The sequence below is a fragment of the Canis lupus genome, chromosome 7 (assembly GCF_048164855.1).
Source record: "Canis lupus baileyi chromosome 7, mCanLup2.hap1, whole genome shotgun sequence".
Lineage (NCBI taxonomy): Eukaryota > Metazoa > Chordata > Mammalia > Carnivora > Canidae > Canis > Canis lupus.
In genome coordinates this window covers 64,284,665-64,302,409 of record NC_132844.1, presented here as the reverse complement: position 1 = coordinate 64,302,409, position 17,745 = coordinate 64,284,665, and the positions used below count along the sequence as shown (strand labels likewise).

Here is a 17,745-nt window from a genome sequence, read left to right as displayed (position 1 = left end):
CCCCAGGAGACAGCCCTGGCTGCTTCTGATGCTTCCTGAGGTGGGGCTTATCAGTCTGGTCTGAAGAGAAAGAGGGGCTGGGGACTGAAAGGGGACCCAACCAAAGCGGCTGAGCAAGAACAGAGGAAGACAGAGTAAGTGAAGGCCACTGGGGCTTTGTAAGTCTCCATGCCCACTGGGACTGTGGCCAGGGACAGGACCTCTAGTCACCTGACAGGAGGCACGGGGGGGCCTGCCTTTCTATCACAGGATTCTGGCTGGGCCAGGAGCACAGGGGGCCAGAGCCCTGAGTGGCCTATGAGGTGACACTGTGACTCCGCTCAGGCGGCTGGCTCCAGAGCAATACAAAAGCAAGAAAGAAGGGTTTCTTTTCAGCAGCTGTAGATATGAATGTCACACAAGGAGGGAGCCCTGAGTGGTCACATAGTATCTGAAACTTCAAACAGGGCACCCTCAGTCCCAGGCTGACCCCACCTCTTGAAGTGTCAGGTATTTGGGAATTAGCAGCATGAGGACAAAAGAGGCCCCTGCTGGGAAGGCTGGCTCCCTGTGGGCCCCTTCCAACCTGGTGGGATTTGGAGACACTGAATAGACCATTATAATTTCTCTTCCTGCTTCCCCATACCCTCCTCTTAAACATAACATCATGTGTGCATACGCGTGCGCGCGCGCACACACACACCTACACCCTAAAACTCTTCTACAGTCATTCAGTGTCTGAAATGTGCAGGATATTATTTCTTTGGGTCAGTGGCTCTCTACTGGGTGTGCACATGAGATGCTGGTAAAAGCACAGAGATAGCTGGGCCCTGCTCTAGCTCTACTGAGCTAGAGTCTTCCAGTAGGTTCCTTGGGGACTCTGATGATCAGCCCTTGCTAAGAAACACTGCTCAAGGCTCTGCACCCAGGTTCAATGCAAGTACTCTGTGCAGGAGTTACAAGGAGTGCAGAACCCGCAGAGGATTTGATGGGATAGTATATGGGGCTAGTGTGTCCCTTGGCTCCCGTACACTTCCCAGACTTCTGGGAGCCACAGGGGGGAAAAGGGGCCCAGAGGTTTCCAGCAAGGAAGACACACCCCTTGCAGGGCTGGAGCTGCCTGCGCTTGACCTTGTAGACAGTAGACAAAATGTGAGATACCCACCGCAGGGCTGCTCAGATGGGTCAGGTACCTCCTGTGTCTTATCTTAGACAATTTTCACAGCCCCACGACAGATGGGGAAACTGAGCTCAGGGGAAATAGTCTGCCCAGGATCACACTGCCAGTAAAGAGAGCTGGGGTCAGGACCCGCCTCTGTCTCACTTCAAAGCTGGTGTTTTTTCCTCTGGAAGTGATTCTGATAATGAAGGAAGCCCTGGGGCAGATCACTGAAGTCTGTATTGACTTGTCCTCGCATTTGAAGGCAGGCGATGCCCTTTTTCTGTGAATGCCTTTCAGATCTGGGGCTGGGGCGGAGAGAAAGCCCCAGCCTCTCCCGGAGTGCTGACCTGTGAAGACTGCCCTTTACTAACTGAAACCATGGCCCGAAGCCTGATCCCACTTGGTATTTGCTGCTTGCCTGCTGGGTGTTGAGGAAGCGTCCTTAGGCACTGTCCTTTCCCGAGTCCCGCCGCCCTCGGAATACCCAGGGCCAGCCTGCTCTTCTCCTGGACTCTGTGCTAGGAGCCCTAGGTAAGGCAATATTGAAGTGTCCAACGACGTGCCAGAGCCACGAGGTGCCAGAGCCAAAAGGGCTTCCAGAGGCTTCTGTAGAGCAAAGGTTAAGGGGCCTGACATGGCGGTTGCTGGTCCCCCCAGTGCCCTGAGTGGAAGGAAGCCATGAGTGATATGGCCCTACCAGGGCAGACAAGGCCTCAGGGCCAGGGAGCCACTGCAGCCAGTCTCCTCAGCTATCCAATAATAATTCATTTGCTGAACACCCACTCTGGGCCTTTTGGGGCTAAACTATCTCACAGAGTCATAGATCACTCAGCCTCACCTGTTTGAGAGGTCACCGTGTCTATTCTTAGGGAGATTGATGGTGTCAGTAGCTCAATTACCACAATGGTCAGCAGCTCAGAGGCAAGGATTCCAGCTTTCCAATCAGACCATTTCCTGTTTAATGGCTCAAATTTATTGTCAGCTGGAGTGATCACACGCTGACAGGCACTCAGAGCCACCATCCATCTTGGTGTGGATTTTCTAACACCTTAGCTGCCTGTGGCAGGCTCAGGCTTAAGGGTGTGATGAATACCCTGTGAACACGTGGCTGTGGCCGATAATCTCTCGGGCACACCCCCACAGCCACAGGTCCAGCTGCCGTCCCCCCAGGGAGTGGCCATGCTTTAGTCCAAGCAGAACCGTTGAGTAAGCCTTTGTAGAGCCAAACGCAGACCTGGACACTTCCTATAGAAAGCCATCTGCCGTCTCCTGCTGCCCGAGCAACCTCCCCTGTTCTACCCTGGGCCTCTCTCTGCCCAAAATCACACCCCTGGGAGGGCGGCCCCTCTCCTTCTGCATCTGCCTCTCCTCTTCCTCGGTGTTCCCTCTGGAGGAGGCGAAGAGTGCGGAGGGTCAGCGTGCACAGGGTCCCTGTGGGCTTGCAGGCACACCCCAGGAGCATACTGCAGATGCACGAAAGACATTCCTAGTGCCACTGCTTGCTTCAGCTTGGCACAGGTTCCCCACTGCAGTCACCTCTGTTGACACAGGAACTCTTCTCTCTCTCCATACAACTTTCTGCTAGAGCCCCAGATCCATCTATGGTTTGCAGTCAGTATTCTCTGGTTGTAACCACTCAGATCCTGGCATGGGGACTTTCCTTCGGAGGGTCCAGATGCTGCTCCTGCCTCCTTTCCCTGGCCCATTGAGGCTCCTTCACTCCTCAGAGGCGAGCTCATATTTCTGAACACAAAGTTTCTCTCAAAGCTGGAGTACCCTGGTAAGCCTGTCACTGCAGCCTCACTGACCAGTAGTGACCACAGGCCTCGGTCTGAGTGGCTTTTCAGACGGAAGTTAGCAAGAACCTTGGCATCCCTAAAACCCAGTTACATCTTTGTCACACTGGAACAAGCCATTCTGGAGTATTCTCAGGACACATGTGACCTTGTGGGAAGGCAGTTTCTCTCGTGCCTGCAAAAGTGAGCATGGGCCTTCCTCTTATAAAAACCCCTAATGGTGATGGTTACTGGGATCTGGTCAATTCTTCTGGCTGGCTTACAAGAGACATTTCAGGACGTTAGGAACTGAGTTGAGGATCCTTAATAAAACTGTCTCCTGCCACTTTTAGAAAACTTATCAGCTACTAGTCAATTTGTAAATCGGTCTGCTCGTTTCAAAAAAATTTTATTACATAGTAGAGTCAAAAGTGAGTTTTGAGACAGACCACACAGTAGAACTGGCACATTTTCAAAGTGCAATGGCAAGAGCTTGCAAGACAACCAAAATACCCCACATCAAGAAAAGTGCCAAAAGAAATTTTTGAAGGGAATTTCTTTAAACAAAGTTAGCAGTTTATATCTAGCCCATTTTATCCTCTTTACTAGGGGTGATGTATATGGAGGTTCTTCTGCTTCCTTCAAAGGTCTTGAGGGGGTTTGAAGACCACTCAGAAAGGCTTGGTAAGAATCCTTAGAAATTTGTGCATGTGTGTGGGGTGTGTGCCATGTGCGTGTGTGTGTGCACACACAGTGGACAGAAATCTGATTCCCACTCAAGAACTCTCAAGCAGGGTATAGGCTGATGTGCCAGGAGCAAGACCAGAGAGTTGTCACTGTGCTCTCGTGGAAACAATGTGGAGGTGTAGCTATTCCCATCATGGCTGATTTCAAGCTACCAACATGATGTTCCTAAATCAGCTCTCGAGGCCTGTGTGAGCTGGCGTTGGCATACCACTTACGCCCTCCAGCACTCACTTAGAACACAGATCCTTTTTAATAGGGTCACCCAGAGGGGTGAGGGACCTAAGGAGAGAGAAACCTGGCAGTGGACCACAGGATGCTTGGGGGCTGAGCCCTGTGCTTATCTGTTTTGCACCCCTAAGTGGCTCCCCCACACCTGCCCTGTCTTCTACTCTCCTGCTACTTGCCCCAGGAGATGGCTGGTGGAATAACAGGCTTCCTTACTACCCCTTGCCTTCCAGCTGGGCTCAGCCAGTGGTGAGCATGGGCAAGTGACTGGAGGGGTCGAGGGGAGAGAGGCTGAAATGCCATGAGCTGGATGCACTGCTTGACTAAAGGCTGTAGCTCCGATCAGATGGCCTGAGCCTTTCTGCAGAGCCCTTTCTGTCTTCAGGTCCTGGTAACTGCACTGCTTGCCCCCTTGGGTCTAGGGGCAGCAATGCTTCTTGCCCTGCTGTTGTTGTCACAACCTCTGTGTTTCCCTGCATTCTGCTAACACCTTTGTCGATAGGCTTTTATTTAACTCTCTTTCCAATACCTAATTTGATTTTTTTTTTTAAAGAGAGAGAGAGTGAGCAGAGGGGAGAGGCAGAGGAAGAGAGAGAATCATAAGCAGGCTCCACCTCAGGGCACAGCCTTATCTGGGTTCAATCTCATGACCTGAGTTGAAATCAAGAGTCAGACGCTTAACCGACTGAGCCACCCAGGTGCCCCACCTAATTTGAGTAATCTGCTTTGTATTTTGATCCTGAGCCACAAAGGCTCAAAGTGGGTAAACCATTGTCCAAAAAAGGTACACTGCATCAAGGCAAGGGACCTCTAGGGACCCATGAAGTTCCTCAAGTGAGGAAGAGTCAGCTTGGAACATCTCCTGGGCCCAAAGAACTTGCAGACATGTTACAAAGTACCAGTCAAGTGAGATCTTTACCAGCTGCCTTTCCTCCTTCTCTCCAACTCCTTCTTGGAGTCAGGGGAAATTGAGTTCAGTAGGCTGAGAGAGAAAGTGTCTTAGAAAGAGAAGGAGCTCACTCTATCCCTTTCCTCTTGGCAGTTGGCCTCACCCAGGGAAAAGGAGAGAACTCTTAGCTTTGAGTGAAATTTGAATTGTTGAGATTGTAGTTATCAATATAGAATGACCAATATTTTTTGGTTCTTACTTGTTTTGTTTGTAAATAACAGTGAATGAGCATCTGAGTTGCTGAGCTATCCAATTTCCATCCAAGGACGAGGCCAAATTGTCCCCATTGCAAGGACATAAAAAGTGAAAGAACAACAAAAGGTGGCCTTGCAAGCGCCTCCCCTGCATTGTTCATGTGTCAGGCACATCATCTTTAGCTATTAAGTCCCTCCTAGTGGATACAAGGCACCTAGAGAAGGAACTGAGAAGTGGTAAATTTTCTGTTCTCATTTTTAAGTAAAATGCTCCTGACCCAAACAGTAGTGAGGAAGTGAAGGTTAATCAGAAATGAATCGGGATTTAGTTTTTACGACCACTTCTATCATGGGGATTCCACCACACAGTAATTTTTGTTTGATCTCTGAATCCTTGGAATCTAATCCTTCATCAAGTTCTGGAAATTATTATAAACTATTTCAAACACGAAAAAGTTTAGAGAGTGATATAAATAACACCCACATACAGCCTCCGTATTTTGAAAAATCTCGATAGTGCACCACACGTGCTTTGGTGTGTATGCATGTGTGTTTGAATGAGAACGTTGCAAAGCTGGGGAAGGCCTCCTTAGCATCCCCTTCCATCCACTATCCCTGCCCCCCAAAGGTAACACTGTCCTGATGGTGCTGCAGACCTTCCCTTCCTGCTGGCACATTCTCAGCCTTTATCTCTAACATCCCTTAAAATTACTTCATTACTTAGCTATTTCTTGACCTAAGAGAAGGTGACAGAGGTGTTCTCTTTGTAAGTTTTTGTTGGACTGTACATGTGTATATATGTTTTCTGTACTTATGTTATCTTGCACCATAACACAAAGCTCCCACTCCCCTCCCCTGATACACAGTATTGACGATTTTGGAATTTACATAAATGGCATTATTCCACATATCTTTCAGCGATTGTCTTTCTTGCAATCATCATTGTGTTTCTGAGATTTATTCATATTACTACATGTAGTTCTAGTTTACTCATCTTGAATCCTCTATGGTGTTCTATTTTATGAATATATCATATGATATGAATATATCATAACTATAGCTCATTTAATCTGTCTGCCTATCCAGGGGATCTTTGTGTTATCTTTTGTTCTTCTTTTTGTTTGTTTGGCTGTTTGCTATGATAAAAATGATGCTGGTTGTCTGTTGGTAGGTCTTCCCCAAACTCATCATCAATTTCTTTGGGGAAATGAGCTTTTGGGGAAATGAATCTTACTCAGCTCCATTACTCATGCAACAAAATCATTCCTAGGGAACACCAAGATCTGTCCTGGGCTGGCACAAATGGTGATTTTTATTACTTGTGCCAGGTGGAAGGGCCAGCCGGAGGGCCAGCCGGAGGGCCAGCCACAATATGTTTTAGCCTAGCAGATGACATCAAGAGGCCAGAATTTTGTCTAGATATTTGACTGTGTATATGTTCATTATGTTTATTGTATGTTATATATGTTTGTTATATATTTGTATACGATTGTCTTTATGTTTGTGTTCCCCAACATTTGTATGTTGAGATCAAATTCCCAATGCAATGGTATTTGGAGGTGAGGCTTTTGGAAGGTAATTAGGTCATGGGGATGGAGCCCTCGTGAAGCCCTTATAAAAAGGGGTCAGAGATCTAGCTCACTCCTTTTTTTGCTGTGTGAGGACACAATGAGAAGTTGGCACTCTGTGACCCAGTGAGAGCCCCTCACTAGAACCAGCATACTGTCACCCTAATCTCCAGCTTCTAGCCCCTGGAACTGTGAAAAAATTAATTTTTGTTGTTAATCTCGCACCTAGTCTATGGAATGTTGTTATAGCAGCTCCGACTGACTAGGGCATTGATCAAATGCCTAATTCATTCAAAGTAGCATCCACGGTTCTCCACATTTGCATGATGGATAAAATGGCTCTGGCAACTGGTAACAGGATCATCCTTAATTTAGGGCTCAGTGGGAGAGACAGTGGCTGTATTTTTCATGGTAGAGTGATTAGTGGTGTCTGTGAACACCTGTGGGTGGAGAGACAAGGTGAATGTGGAAATGTGGTGACCTCCATGAGTTATGCCAACTGGTGCTGTTGGCCCAGAGCTGTGGCAGGGGGCCGTGTCTGCTGCATGGGCATCTGGTTGTCTGGTCCTGGCCCTCAAAGTCAGGTTCATGATGATTTGCTGAGCATCTACTCTGTACTTGGCTCCATCATATACACATCTTAACTGGCACTCAGAGCAGCCCTGGGGAGCTGATCTTCTCTTGTGGACAAGGAAATGGAAATTCAAGAAGATTGATGGACCAAGGTCACATGACTAGCAAATGGTAGAGGCACGATTCAAGCAGGGCCCTCCTGATTCCAAGGCAAATGTTCTTTTACTAAACTATAGCTGCAGTTCAAGGCTGATATCCAGAGCCTCCTTCTGTTCTCCAGAATGGCTGGTGAGGAAGTCTGAACTACCCAAAGGGACTTGAGCCTTGGTAAATGGGAACTCAGCAGGGAAATGGGGGTAGGGACTCCTCACTTCTAGGCTCCATCTTGAGCCTGGGAATCTGGCCAAATTTGGCCTCATGTCACTGATGCCGGTCCTATATTCATAAGCAACCGTGGATTAGAATTGAATCAGGTGGTGAGACTTTATCACTGGTCTAACAGAGCCAACTGAGTCCTTCTGGAGCCAAATGAGATACCATCTCAGCCTTTGAGGCAGCTGCTTCCTTTACATTCTGTCTTACTCCAGGGGTCAATATTTTGATCACTCCTTTCTGAGAGGATGAAGGCACTTCTAATCCAAGCCCTTATGCATCTCCTCATCAAGTCTACATTTCCTGCATGTCTTAAGGAGGTCTGCATTCACAAAGAGGTAAAATCATGGCACCTGAGGGCTGAGGAGTGTTAGATTCACTTGTTCATTCAACAGGCAATCAGCAAAACGCCAGCTCAGTTTCAGGATGCGCTGGGCACAGGATGTCCCTTGGTACAACTGCTACATTTTATAGATGTTGGAACGGAGGCACAGATCAAACACTTATGGAGGACCTACTGTGTGCCAATTACTGTGCTCAGTGTTGGGGAAATAAAGATCCTCTGTCCAGTGGGGAGAAGATCACATAATTATCATACAATGTGGTGGGTCTTATCCTAGAGGTACAGAGCTCTGTGTGAGTCCAGAGGAAACTCAGCTAGTTCTGGGGAGGGAAGCTGGGAATCTGCCTCTGGAAATGTCTTAAAGCCATAAGGTCTGAAGGAAGATGTGCTAAGAGCTGCAGAACCTTTTCTCAAACAAAGGCTTCATGGCAAAAAGAGAAACAAGTTGCTTTGGGTGAATCAGGGTGGGCAAAATCCTGGGGCCCTGCTGCTTGCACACTGGCTCCCCTCACCCTTGCCTCACACTCCCTAAGAACACGTAGGTCCCAGAGAACCCATTCTGAAAACCACTGAGCTAGAGAATGCAGTTCTATCCCAATCAGTGGCTCCTCTCCAAAGCCTGGACCTCCTGGTTTCACATACTGTCTGGATCACACTAGGTGTTCGGTGAAGTCTGATAAATGAATGGATGACACTTTGGCCTTTTGCTTTCTCTCAAGTTTGGTGCCCAAGGCGGCAGAATTCTAAAAAGGCAATGCAAGATTCAGTCTTAAAAAACAGATTGGAGAGTAGCAGGGATTGTACCACAGACCACAGTGGGAATTCTATTCAGGAGAAGAGAACCCCTCAGCAGACTCCAAGCTGGAACAACACAGTAGAATTGGCAGCCTCTGGTCTTGGTGGCTCTCCCAACCCTTCTCAAGGCCCCTACTGGGGACATGGAGCTGTCCGTGCCCCATTTTCAGGGTCAACATGGAGCTGTTGCTGCCCCATTTTCAGGGTTAGGTAGTGCATATCACCCAGTGGCAATCCAAAGATCCAGGTGGCACTGCAGCCACAGAGAACTGTTCTTGGGTACTTCGTTGTTCAAAGATCTCTGCTCCTGAGGTGGTGAGAGGGATACAGGAGAGAGGAGAGGAGAACTAGTATTCAAGAGGCTAGTACTGGGGATCCCTGGGTGGCGCAGTGGTTTGGTGCCTGCCTTTGGCGCAGGGCGCGATCCTGGAGACCCGGGATCGAATCCCACGTCGGGCTCCCAGTGCATGGAGCCTGCTTCTCCCTCTGCCTGTGTCTCTGCCTCTCTCTCTCTCTGTGACTATCATAAATAAAAAAAAAAAAAAAAAAGAGGCTAGTATTGGGGGCGGGTGGGATCTCAGATGCATTTGGAACCTTGGCATGTGGATGTCATGTTCATGGATGTTTATTTATTAATCATTATTGTTTCTATCTTCTGTAACAGTATATAAAAAACATGCCTACAAATAGAGGCAATGAAACATTCTAGTAGGTTATGTTTACACAGAAGTTGGGTCAAGCGGTAAAGGCAGAGAAAGGTGTGGAGTTACCCAACATGGACAGCTTGTGAGCTTCTCAAGGGCACTGATCTCCCCACTTCCATCTATCACAGAACAACAGAATTAACTGACCACCAGCCCACAAGGGGCCAGGCCAGTCTGCATGGCAAGTGATCAGTGTGCAGTTCCCTGGGGCAGCATCATATCTCAGTGGGCAATGTCTGTAGCAGATTTACTCAGACAGCCAGACATTCTGGAGGCCCTCCCTGAGCCTGGGCCAGAAGCATGTGTACCCAGAGGAACAGTCCAGCACAGGGCAAGTGGGCAAGGGATTGAGAGTGGGGTGATACAGATTATGTACTCCTCAGTCAGTTAGAAATGCTGAAGAAGGGATCCCTGGGTGGCGCAGCGGTTTGGCGCCTGCCTTTGGCCCAGGGCGCGATCCTGGAGACCCGGGATCGAATCCCACATCGGGCTCCCGGTGCATGGAGCCTGCTTCTCCCTCTGCCTGTGTCTCTGCCTCTCTCTCTCTCTCTGTGACTATCATAAATAAATAAAAATTAAAAAAAAAAGTTAAAAAAAATAATTATTAAAAAAAAATAAAGAAATTCTGAAGAACTAGAATGACTGCTTTGGGGGCTTTCTTTTCCTAAGAGGCCTCTTTGACCCAAACTTCCTTGTTCAAAAATATTCAGTGGCTCAACTGCCCATAAGATAAATGCTCAGATTCAAGGTGTTCAGTGAACTGGCCCAACTCACCATTTTAGATTTTTCTCTCCACTACTTCAGATAACTGCTCAATAAAGTCCTCTCCCTCTACCCTCCACACACAAAAACACGTACCTCATGTATACCTACCCACACAAAACCTACACATCATGTGTCCCTACATACACAGACTCCCACCTACACCCACACTGACACACCATTCCCACACCATATATACACACACCCCACATATCCCCACACATCCCCCACCAATACCACATACACCCTACATACCCCTGATAAATGAATGGGGCATTCATCACACATGCCCCACATACATCTGACCACCATGCACACATACCACACACACACACAGACACTACCAACTTCCACATGACAACTGCCTCCCCACTCTTCTCTGAGGTTCTGACTCCTGCCCATTCCTCATGGTTCAGCCTAGACTGTGGCCCTGGTGACAAATGTCAGGGGCCACTTCCTCTGGTAAGTTCTCAAAACTCTCACGGCTTGTCTCTCTCACCTGACACATTTCATATACTGATAGTGCCACGTGTCTCTTAAATCTGAATTACAGGCATTTTGTAGAGTTTTGATTGTGAGCAGAACAACAGCCTGTCACTGATCAAATATTGCTCAAAAGAGACAGTTAAGAGAGAGGCAATAGCCCATATTCCCTGCCCCGGCTTCTCTTGGTTTTATTCTTGTTCTGTGAAACCATAAGAAAGCAGAGTACCTGGAGCAGATTACCTCGGCCACTCACATAAATGTTTTCAATGAGTTATGCTTTAATGTCAGGCTTCTTGCTTTTATAGAGGGTCGATAGAAGAATAATCTGGTATAACAACATTTCGGCATCTTTTGTAAGACTGCAGTTGAAGACATCGTTCACTGTGTCACTCAGTGTCTTTTAATAAGAATCTGAACAATAAATTCTGGTTTTTATGTTTAGTTCCAGGAAGAAATTCTATTTCTGTGGATAAATTAGTACGCTTCCTGTTGTCAGAAAATGAAACCTATGTAACTCCGGGTACTTCTCATTTTGCTTGGTGGCTAAATAAGAGACAGCCAAATTTATTGCCTCTGTATTGTAATTGGCTCAGCGGTGCTGTCCAGAAGCACTTACTCCTTCTACTTCTTTTAAATGGACTTATTTTATGTTCAAATGTCTCTTTATACTTTTGCAAGATGTGTGAGTCTGGAAGTTATCTGGGGAAGCATTGATTTGGCCTATTTATTGCCTGCGCTGGCCGGTAGGGGTACAGAGATGAATTTGATTGCACCCAGCTTTCCAGGAGCTCACCTTTCAGCATGGAGAAGATAGCCATGAAAATACACACTACAAAATAAGGCTGGTGCCTTCTGGAGGCATGTGAGGCTGGAGGACAGGCCAGGCTTGGGGAGAAGGGGCTAGGTAAGGTTTTATGGCAGAGGCCACGGTTGAGCTGGTTTGGGGCTACAGTAGAAAGAGGGTAGTGAATAGGATAATATATGTAACTAAATCCAAAATTAGGTAAAGAATTCCCTTTTAATGTGTATTTCCTCTTATGCTGGCTAGGGTAGAAATCCTTTGAGGGCAGGCATTGGATCTGTGTCCCTCTGTGAACTGAGGTGCAGTAGAGGGGTTATGCACGGGCTCTGGACACACGTGTTCATTGCATCCCTGAGCTGAACAAAGTTAGGCAGGTTCACTTAACCCTTTTGGGATTTAACTCTAAAATGAGGATAACAGTAGTATCTCCCTCATGGGGATTCCAGAAGCAATAAAGAAAAAACTACACATAAAGAACTTAGACCCAGGCCTCGCACATGCCAAGTTCTCAAGGATCATTTGCAAATCAAACTTCAATTAAAAAAAAAAAAAGGAAAAAAAAAAACATTTGCTGATCAGCCTTGTCTGCATTACTGCCTTCAGGGCGATACAATAAAGGGGGGAACCATACACAACTAAATGCAGCAAAGTACTCTCAACTCAACCAACTGAATCTAGTTCAATTAATATCGTCTCCAAATGATGTCTCATTAAAAACTGTGTTGTTTTCTTGTTTCCTGAAATGGTGTGTGGGAGTAGGCCCTCCTCTAAGATAGGAGGAACATTTGTTTGTCGATGATATTCATATAACTGGTCATTGACATTTCTCTTAAAGGAACTGAGACTCTGGCTGTTACACCCAGGGGCCCCCTGGGCCGAGGGCTTCTCCTGCCCCACATCTGTCTTCCCTGGTTTCCCTGTCCCCTCACCTTCTAAAAGACCAGGGTTCCCTGGGTAGGCAGTAAATGAAAAGAGAACCATCATCTAGATATTCAGCTAGGAAGAGGAAGAGTCTTCATAAGAGCACACACATATGCACAAAACTGACCTTTCAATGGCACTTATCTGGATGCCCAAGCTATCGTGATAAATGTTGGACAACCAGTTCTCTGGGAAAAAAGCACCCCAATTTATAATAACATTTGTCAACTTCTGTGGTGTAAATAGTCCCAGTGGGCTGGTTTCAAGCTGCCACTGTGATGTCACTGCATGTGGAATCGGGAAGAGATGCACAGTAGTAAACCTTAAGACAGTATTTCCATGATACAAGTATAGTAGTAGTAAATAACCTCAAGAGCTGTGATAATAATAAAACATAGTAAACAACAGGTGGTCTCCAACTTATGATGGTCTGACTTAGGATTTTTTGGCTTTAGGATGGTGCAAAAGTCATACCCATTTAGGAGGAACCACACTTTGAATTTTGACTTTTGACTTTTTCCCAGGATAGCAATAGGCCACATGATAGGCTTTTGTGATCCTGGGCAGTGGCAGGGGGCCACAGCCCCTAGGCTGCTATGTAAACAACTAATAGACTCACAACCATCCCGTACCCATACAACCATTCTATTTTTCACTTTCAATACAGAATTCAATCAATTACACGAGCTACTCAACACTTAATTATAAACTGGGCTTAGAGTTAGACAATTTTGCCCAACTGTAGGTTAATGTAAGTATTCTGAGCATGTTTAAAGTAGGCTAGGCTTTTGGTGGGGACTGGTGACTTGGGGACCCTACTCTTCTGCCATCTTGCCCCGCCTCTGCCGGGACACCTGCACCCCAATGTTTATAGCAGCAATGTCCACAATAGCCAAACTGTGGAAGGAGCCTCGGTGTCCATCGAAAGATGAATGGATAAAGAAGATGCGGTTTATGTATACAATGGAATATTCCTCAGCCATTAGAAATGACAAACACCCACCGTTTGCTTCGATGTGGGTGGAACTGGAGGGTATTATGCTGAGTGAAATAAGTCAATCGGAGAAGGACAAACATTATATGGTCTCATTCATTTGGGGAATATAAAAAATAGTGAAAGGGAATAAAGGGGAAAGGAGAAAAAATGAGTGGGAAATATCAGAAAGGGAGACAGAACATGAGAGACTCCTAACTCTGGGAAACAAACTAGGGGTGGTAGAAAGGGAGGTGGACGGGGGGTGGGGGTGACTGGGTGATGGGCACTGAGGGGGGCATTTGATGGGATGAGCACTGGGTGTTATTCTATATGTTGGCAAATTGAACACCAATAAAAACTAAATTTATAAAAAAAATAAAGTAGGCTAGGCTAAGCTAGATGTTTTGTAGGTTAGGTGTATTAAGTGCATTTTCAAATTAACAATATTTTCAACTGATGATGGGGTTATCAGGATGTAACTCCATTGTAAGTTGAGGAAGATCTGTCATTAGGAAGTGATAAATTTTGAGTATTTATTGCCTTTGTTTTTAAATATGATTTATTTAATTATAATTTTCTATAGTTTAATTTTTAAAAGAGATTTATTTATCTACTTGAGAGAGCAAGCGAGCATGTACACTCTCATAGGGAAGGGGCGAGAGGCAAAGGGAGAGGGAGGGAGAATCTTATGCAGATTCCCCACTGAGGCCAGAGCCCTATGCGGGGCTTGACCCCATGACCCTAAGATTATGACCTGAGCCGAAATCAAGAGTTGGATGCTTAACTGGCTGAGCCACCCAGGCACCCTTCTAAAATTTAATTTTTAGCAACAGCTGTGTCTTACCATAGCTTTCCAAATTTCCAAAATGGTAATGGTTGCTCCTCCAATAGGTGTGGAGCTGGCTCCAGCGCATCACTGGATCTGGATTTCCTCCGCCAATCTACAGCCTCTTCCATATGGAAGAGCGTCTCTTCTGTCACCATTAAATCTTTGCTCCTCTGAGATACAAGATTGCCTTTATATACGTTTTCTTGGGCATGCATCCACTCATACACACATAGATCTATTCTTATGCAAAATACACAAATAAACCTCTCCTGCTCAGTACCCCGAACTTAGCCCAGAACAACCAACCAACGTGACCTACACTTTCATGGAAACTCAGGAACATCAAGGCAAAAGAAAGAAACAATACCAAAAGGGAATACTTAAAACGGAGGGAAAGTAGAGAGAAGGAGACAAAGGAAAGAACAGAGAGCAGACAGGGCAAGAGCAAATGTCATCACTGCCCCATTCCTTCGTCAGAAGCCCCAACCACAGAACACCAGGATCTACTCAACACCAAATATACTGAGCTGCTCTGGGTCTCACCGGAGCCCTGCGTCCTGGCCCTCAGACCCAACGCCAGCCTGAAGGGTGAGGGTTTAGGCAGGAAATGGCTCTATAAACAATCTGATACAATGAGAGCTTTCCCTCCATGAAAAGAATTCTGAAATGTGGTCGCCAGGGGACACATGAGCGCTGGCGGTTCCAGAGCTCTATCAGAACAAGCTCCAGAGAAGTTTGGACTAAAAACATGGCATTTAAGCTCAAAATGGCAGCTGGGAGATGTTAACACTTCTTCTCTAATTGGGATAGTATGCTTTTAAAATAAATAGGTATTTCAAATGCTCTTAATTAGACTTCCATCCAGAGTGCTTTTCGTTTGAAGTCTGCTGATTACTTCAGGCAAAGCTGGGCCCTGTTGAACCTGACACCTGCTGTAATTCAGGAGAAGGCTCCCTGGGAGATGCGCAGAATTACAGAGAGGACATGCAGCCATTTCCCAAAGGTCCGGGACTGTCTGGGACCGGGGGTCAGAGAGGTTGGAGCATCTCTCATCCTGAAAGCCTCTGAAATTGACCAGGGGCTTCAGGTCATTGTCTCTAGTCACTCAGCATCATGATGCTAGAGAAAAGGCAGACGGCAGCCCTCAGATGCAGGGCATGGTGGCAGTCCTTAGGGATGACGCCCCATCCAGTGACCTACTCGTGAGGCCCGAGGGTCACCTTGGCACAACTGCCCAGCCAGAGGTCTTTATGCCCTTCCCTAGCCCAGTCCCATGAGTTGGGGCCCGGGGGGAGTTCTGGTTGCTTCCTGAGGAGTATCTCAGCTCTGATTCTCTGCCTGCATCTCTGGCAATGGGAGGGCGGGCCTGGCATGTTGATCTGACCTCTGAGTGCCAGGGCCAATGGTGGGAAGCTCAAGCTCGGGTCAGTGTGCCTCAGGCTTCGTGGTTCTATGTTGGATGCAACCAGTGGCTATGTGATGTGATCATTATTATTACTGAAACTAAACAACCCACCTTCCTAATAATCCAAATTACTGGCATTCAGTGGGTCATCTTTATGACCCTAGGGCTCTCCTCCATCTTCCCTCTAGAGGTCCTGGGTGCTAGACTTCTCTAACAGCAGGTCATTGCAGGGGCCAGGCCACCTCAAGGGGAACCCTTTGTGTGGAACACACAAATTGCTTATTTCATCAGATCTCTCTAAGTGCTTGGGCTCAGGCCAACTGGAGAGGAAACAAGGTGGTTGTGCTCTGGACACCTGCCCGATCAGCCTTTCTTGGAGCTGAACTATGGGACTCCCAGGTGATTTCCTTGGGTCCTCTAGCAAAAGGGGGCATTTTCTGGGCATCTGAGTGGCTCAGTGGTTGAGCATCTGCGTTTGGCTCAGGTCGTGACCTGGGATCGAGTTCTGCATCAGGCTCCCTGCAGGGAGCCTGCTTCTCCCTCTGCCTTTGTCTCTGATTCTCTCTGTGTGTCTCTCATGAATAAATAAATAAAATCTAAAAAGGGGGGGCATTTTCTACAGCTGTCCATTGCTTGAGAGGTGCCAAGGTCTTCTTTGGGCATCACTGTGTTGATTAGTGTTTGGATTATTAATGTATTAAGTGAGTCCATCATTGTTGGCGGTGAATAGCATGGGGGCTAAGAGCACCAGGTGTGGACTCAGAGACCTGGGTTCAAATCTTAGTTTCAACACTTCCTAGCCATGTGATCCTGGGCAAGTCATTGAATTGCCCTCACCCAGAAACATGCACTCACTTCTTTGGACAGTCACGAGGCAGAAAAGAGACTGTGCACACACTGTAGTGCACGGGGTGGGGGGGTGTGGTTCAGAAAACAGTAGCTGTTCTCATCACCAATGGTTGCATGAGTATTAGTTGGAGTAGCTCTGGAAAGTTCAGAGTAGAGCCTTGAGGAGCGGGACATGGGGTGAACTCGGGTTGAGGTTAGGGGGAGAGGTCAGGAGGAGGAGGCAACAGCTGGGAGCAAGCACACAGGACGGGGGTAACTGGCCCCAGAGGGGAGGGGCATCCAAAGGAGGTTTGCACTGACTGCAAATCTTGCCTTCCTTAACATTCTTGAGGGTTCTAGATGGATTATCTTTCAGTGGGGTCTAGGTTTCTGAGACCACACAGCTTGGATTACCTTCACCTTCTTCCTGTGCACTCTGTACCCACCTAGAGCTACTTGCTGCATATGCCTCTGGGTGATTTCTTCCTTCAGGCGACCTGTCAGACACAAAAGAAAGCCACTAGTGAGTTTCCTACAGGCTGGAGGAAGACTTTTCCTCAGAAGCGTGTTGCAAGCATCAAAACAAAACACAACACACACACACACACACACACACACACACACACACACACACAAAACCCAAGGTAGAGTAAGGAAGACAAAAGTGGGCATAGCTTCCAAAATGAGCCCTCCATGCACTGGATGGTGTTGGAAAAATAGGCTGCTGTGCTGGTGCCTTGGCTCATCAATGCGAATATACATTTCACTTTGGGGTTCAATTAATCTTTGGGTTCAGTTATCTTAGTCTGTCACTCATAACCTTCTTTAGGGCCCTGGTCTCTTTAGTAGTTCTATTATTAATGAAAGAGGAGGCAGGATTTGATCTTTTAATAATTTACTGGGTTACTTTTAAATCTACTTTTTTGTCTTAAGTTGTGTGAAACTGTGTCAAGTAAAAAAAATGGTGATTTTAGTCAATGATAACCTTAATATGAACACAGCAGTTCATCATTTACTGTGAAACTTATATTATTTTAGGTTGCACTAATAAAGGTATAGTGTGTAGTTGAAGGGAGGTGATGGTGATGGATGGACTCTGAATATGCATTCTGTGGTGGTTAGACCACAGCTGGCATTTGTTCTGGGAGCGACTCTTCATAAAAAATGTTAGTAAAATAGATATAGGGGATCCCTGGGTGGCTCAGCGGTTTGGTGCCTGCCTTCAGCCCAGGGCGTGGCCCTGGAATCTCGGGACTGAGTCCCATGTCGGGCTCCCTGCGTGGAGCCTGCTTCTCCCTCTGCCTGTGTCTCTGCCTCTCTCTCTCTCTCTCTCTCTGAATGAATAAATAA

The 17,745-nt window shown here is 46.9% G+C and overlaps 1 protein-coding gene across 21 annotated transcripts in view; it reads right to left on the bottom strand.

The window, feature by feature from the left end:
- The window catches only part of KIF6 (kinesin family member 6), a 380,711-nt gene that overhangs the window by 34,242 nt on the left and 328,724 nt on the right, over positions 1 to 17,745 (bottom strand). For all 21 annotated transcript variants that reach the window (XM_072833153.1, XM_072833146.1, XM_072833145.1 and 18 more), the window contains one exon: positions 16,842 to 16,892. In XM_072833153.1, coding sequence (XP_072689254.1) covers positions 16,842 to 16,892 — 51 coding nt within the window. The remainder of the gene's footprint in view (positions 1 to 16,841; positions 16,893 to 17,745) is intronic.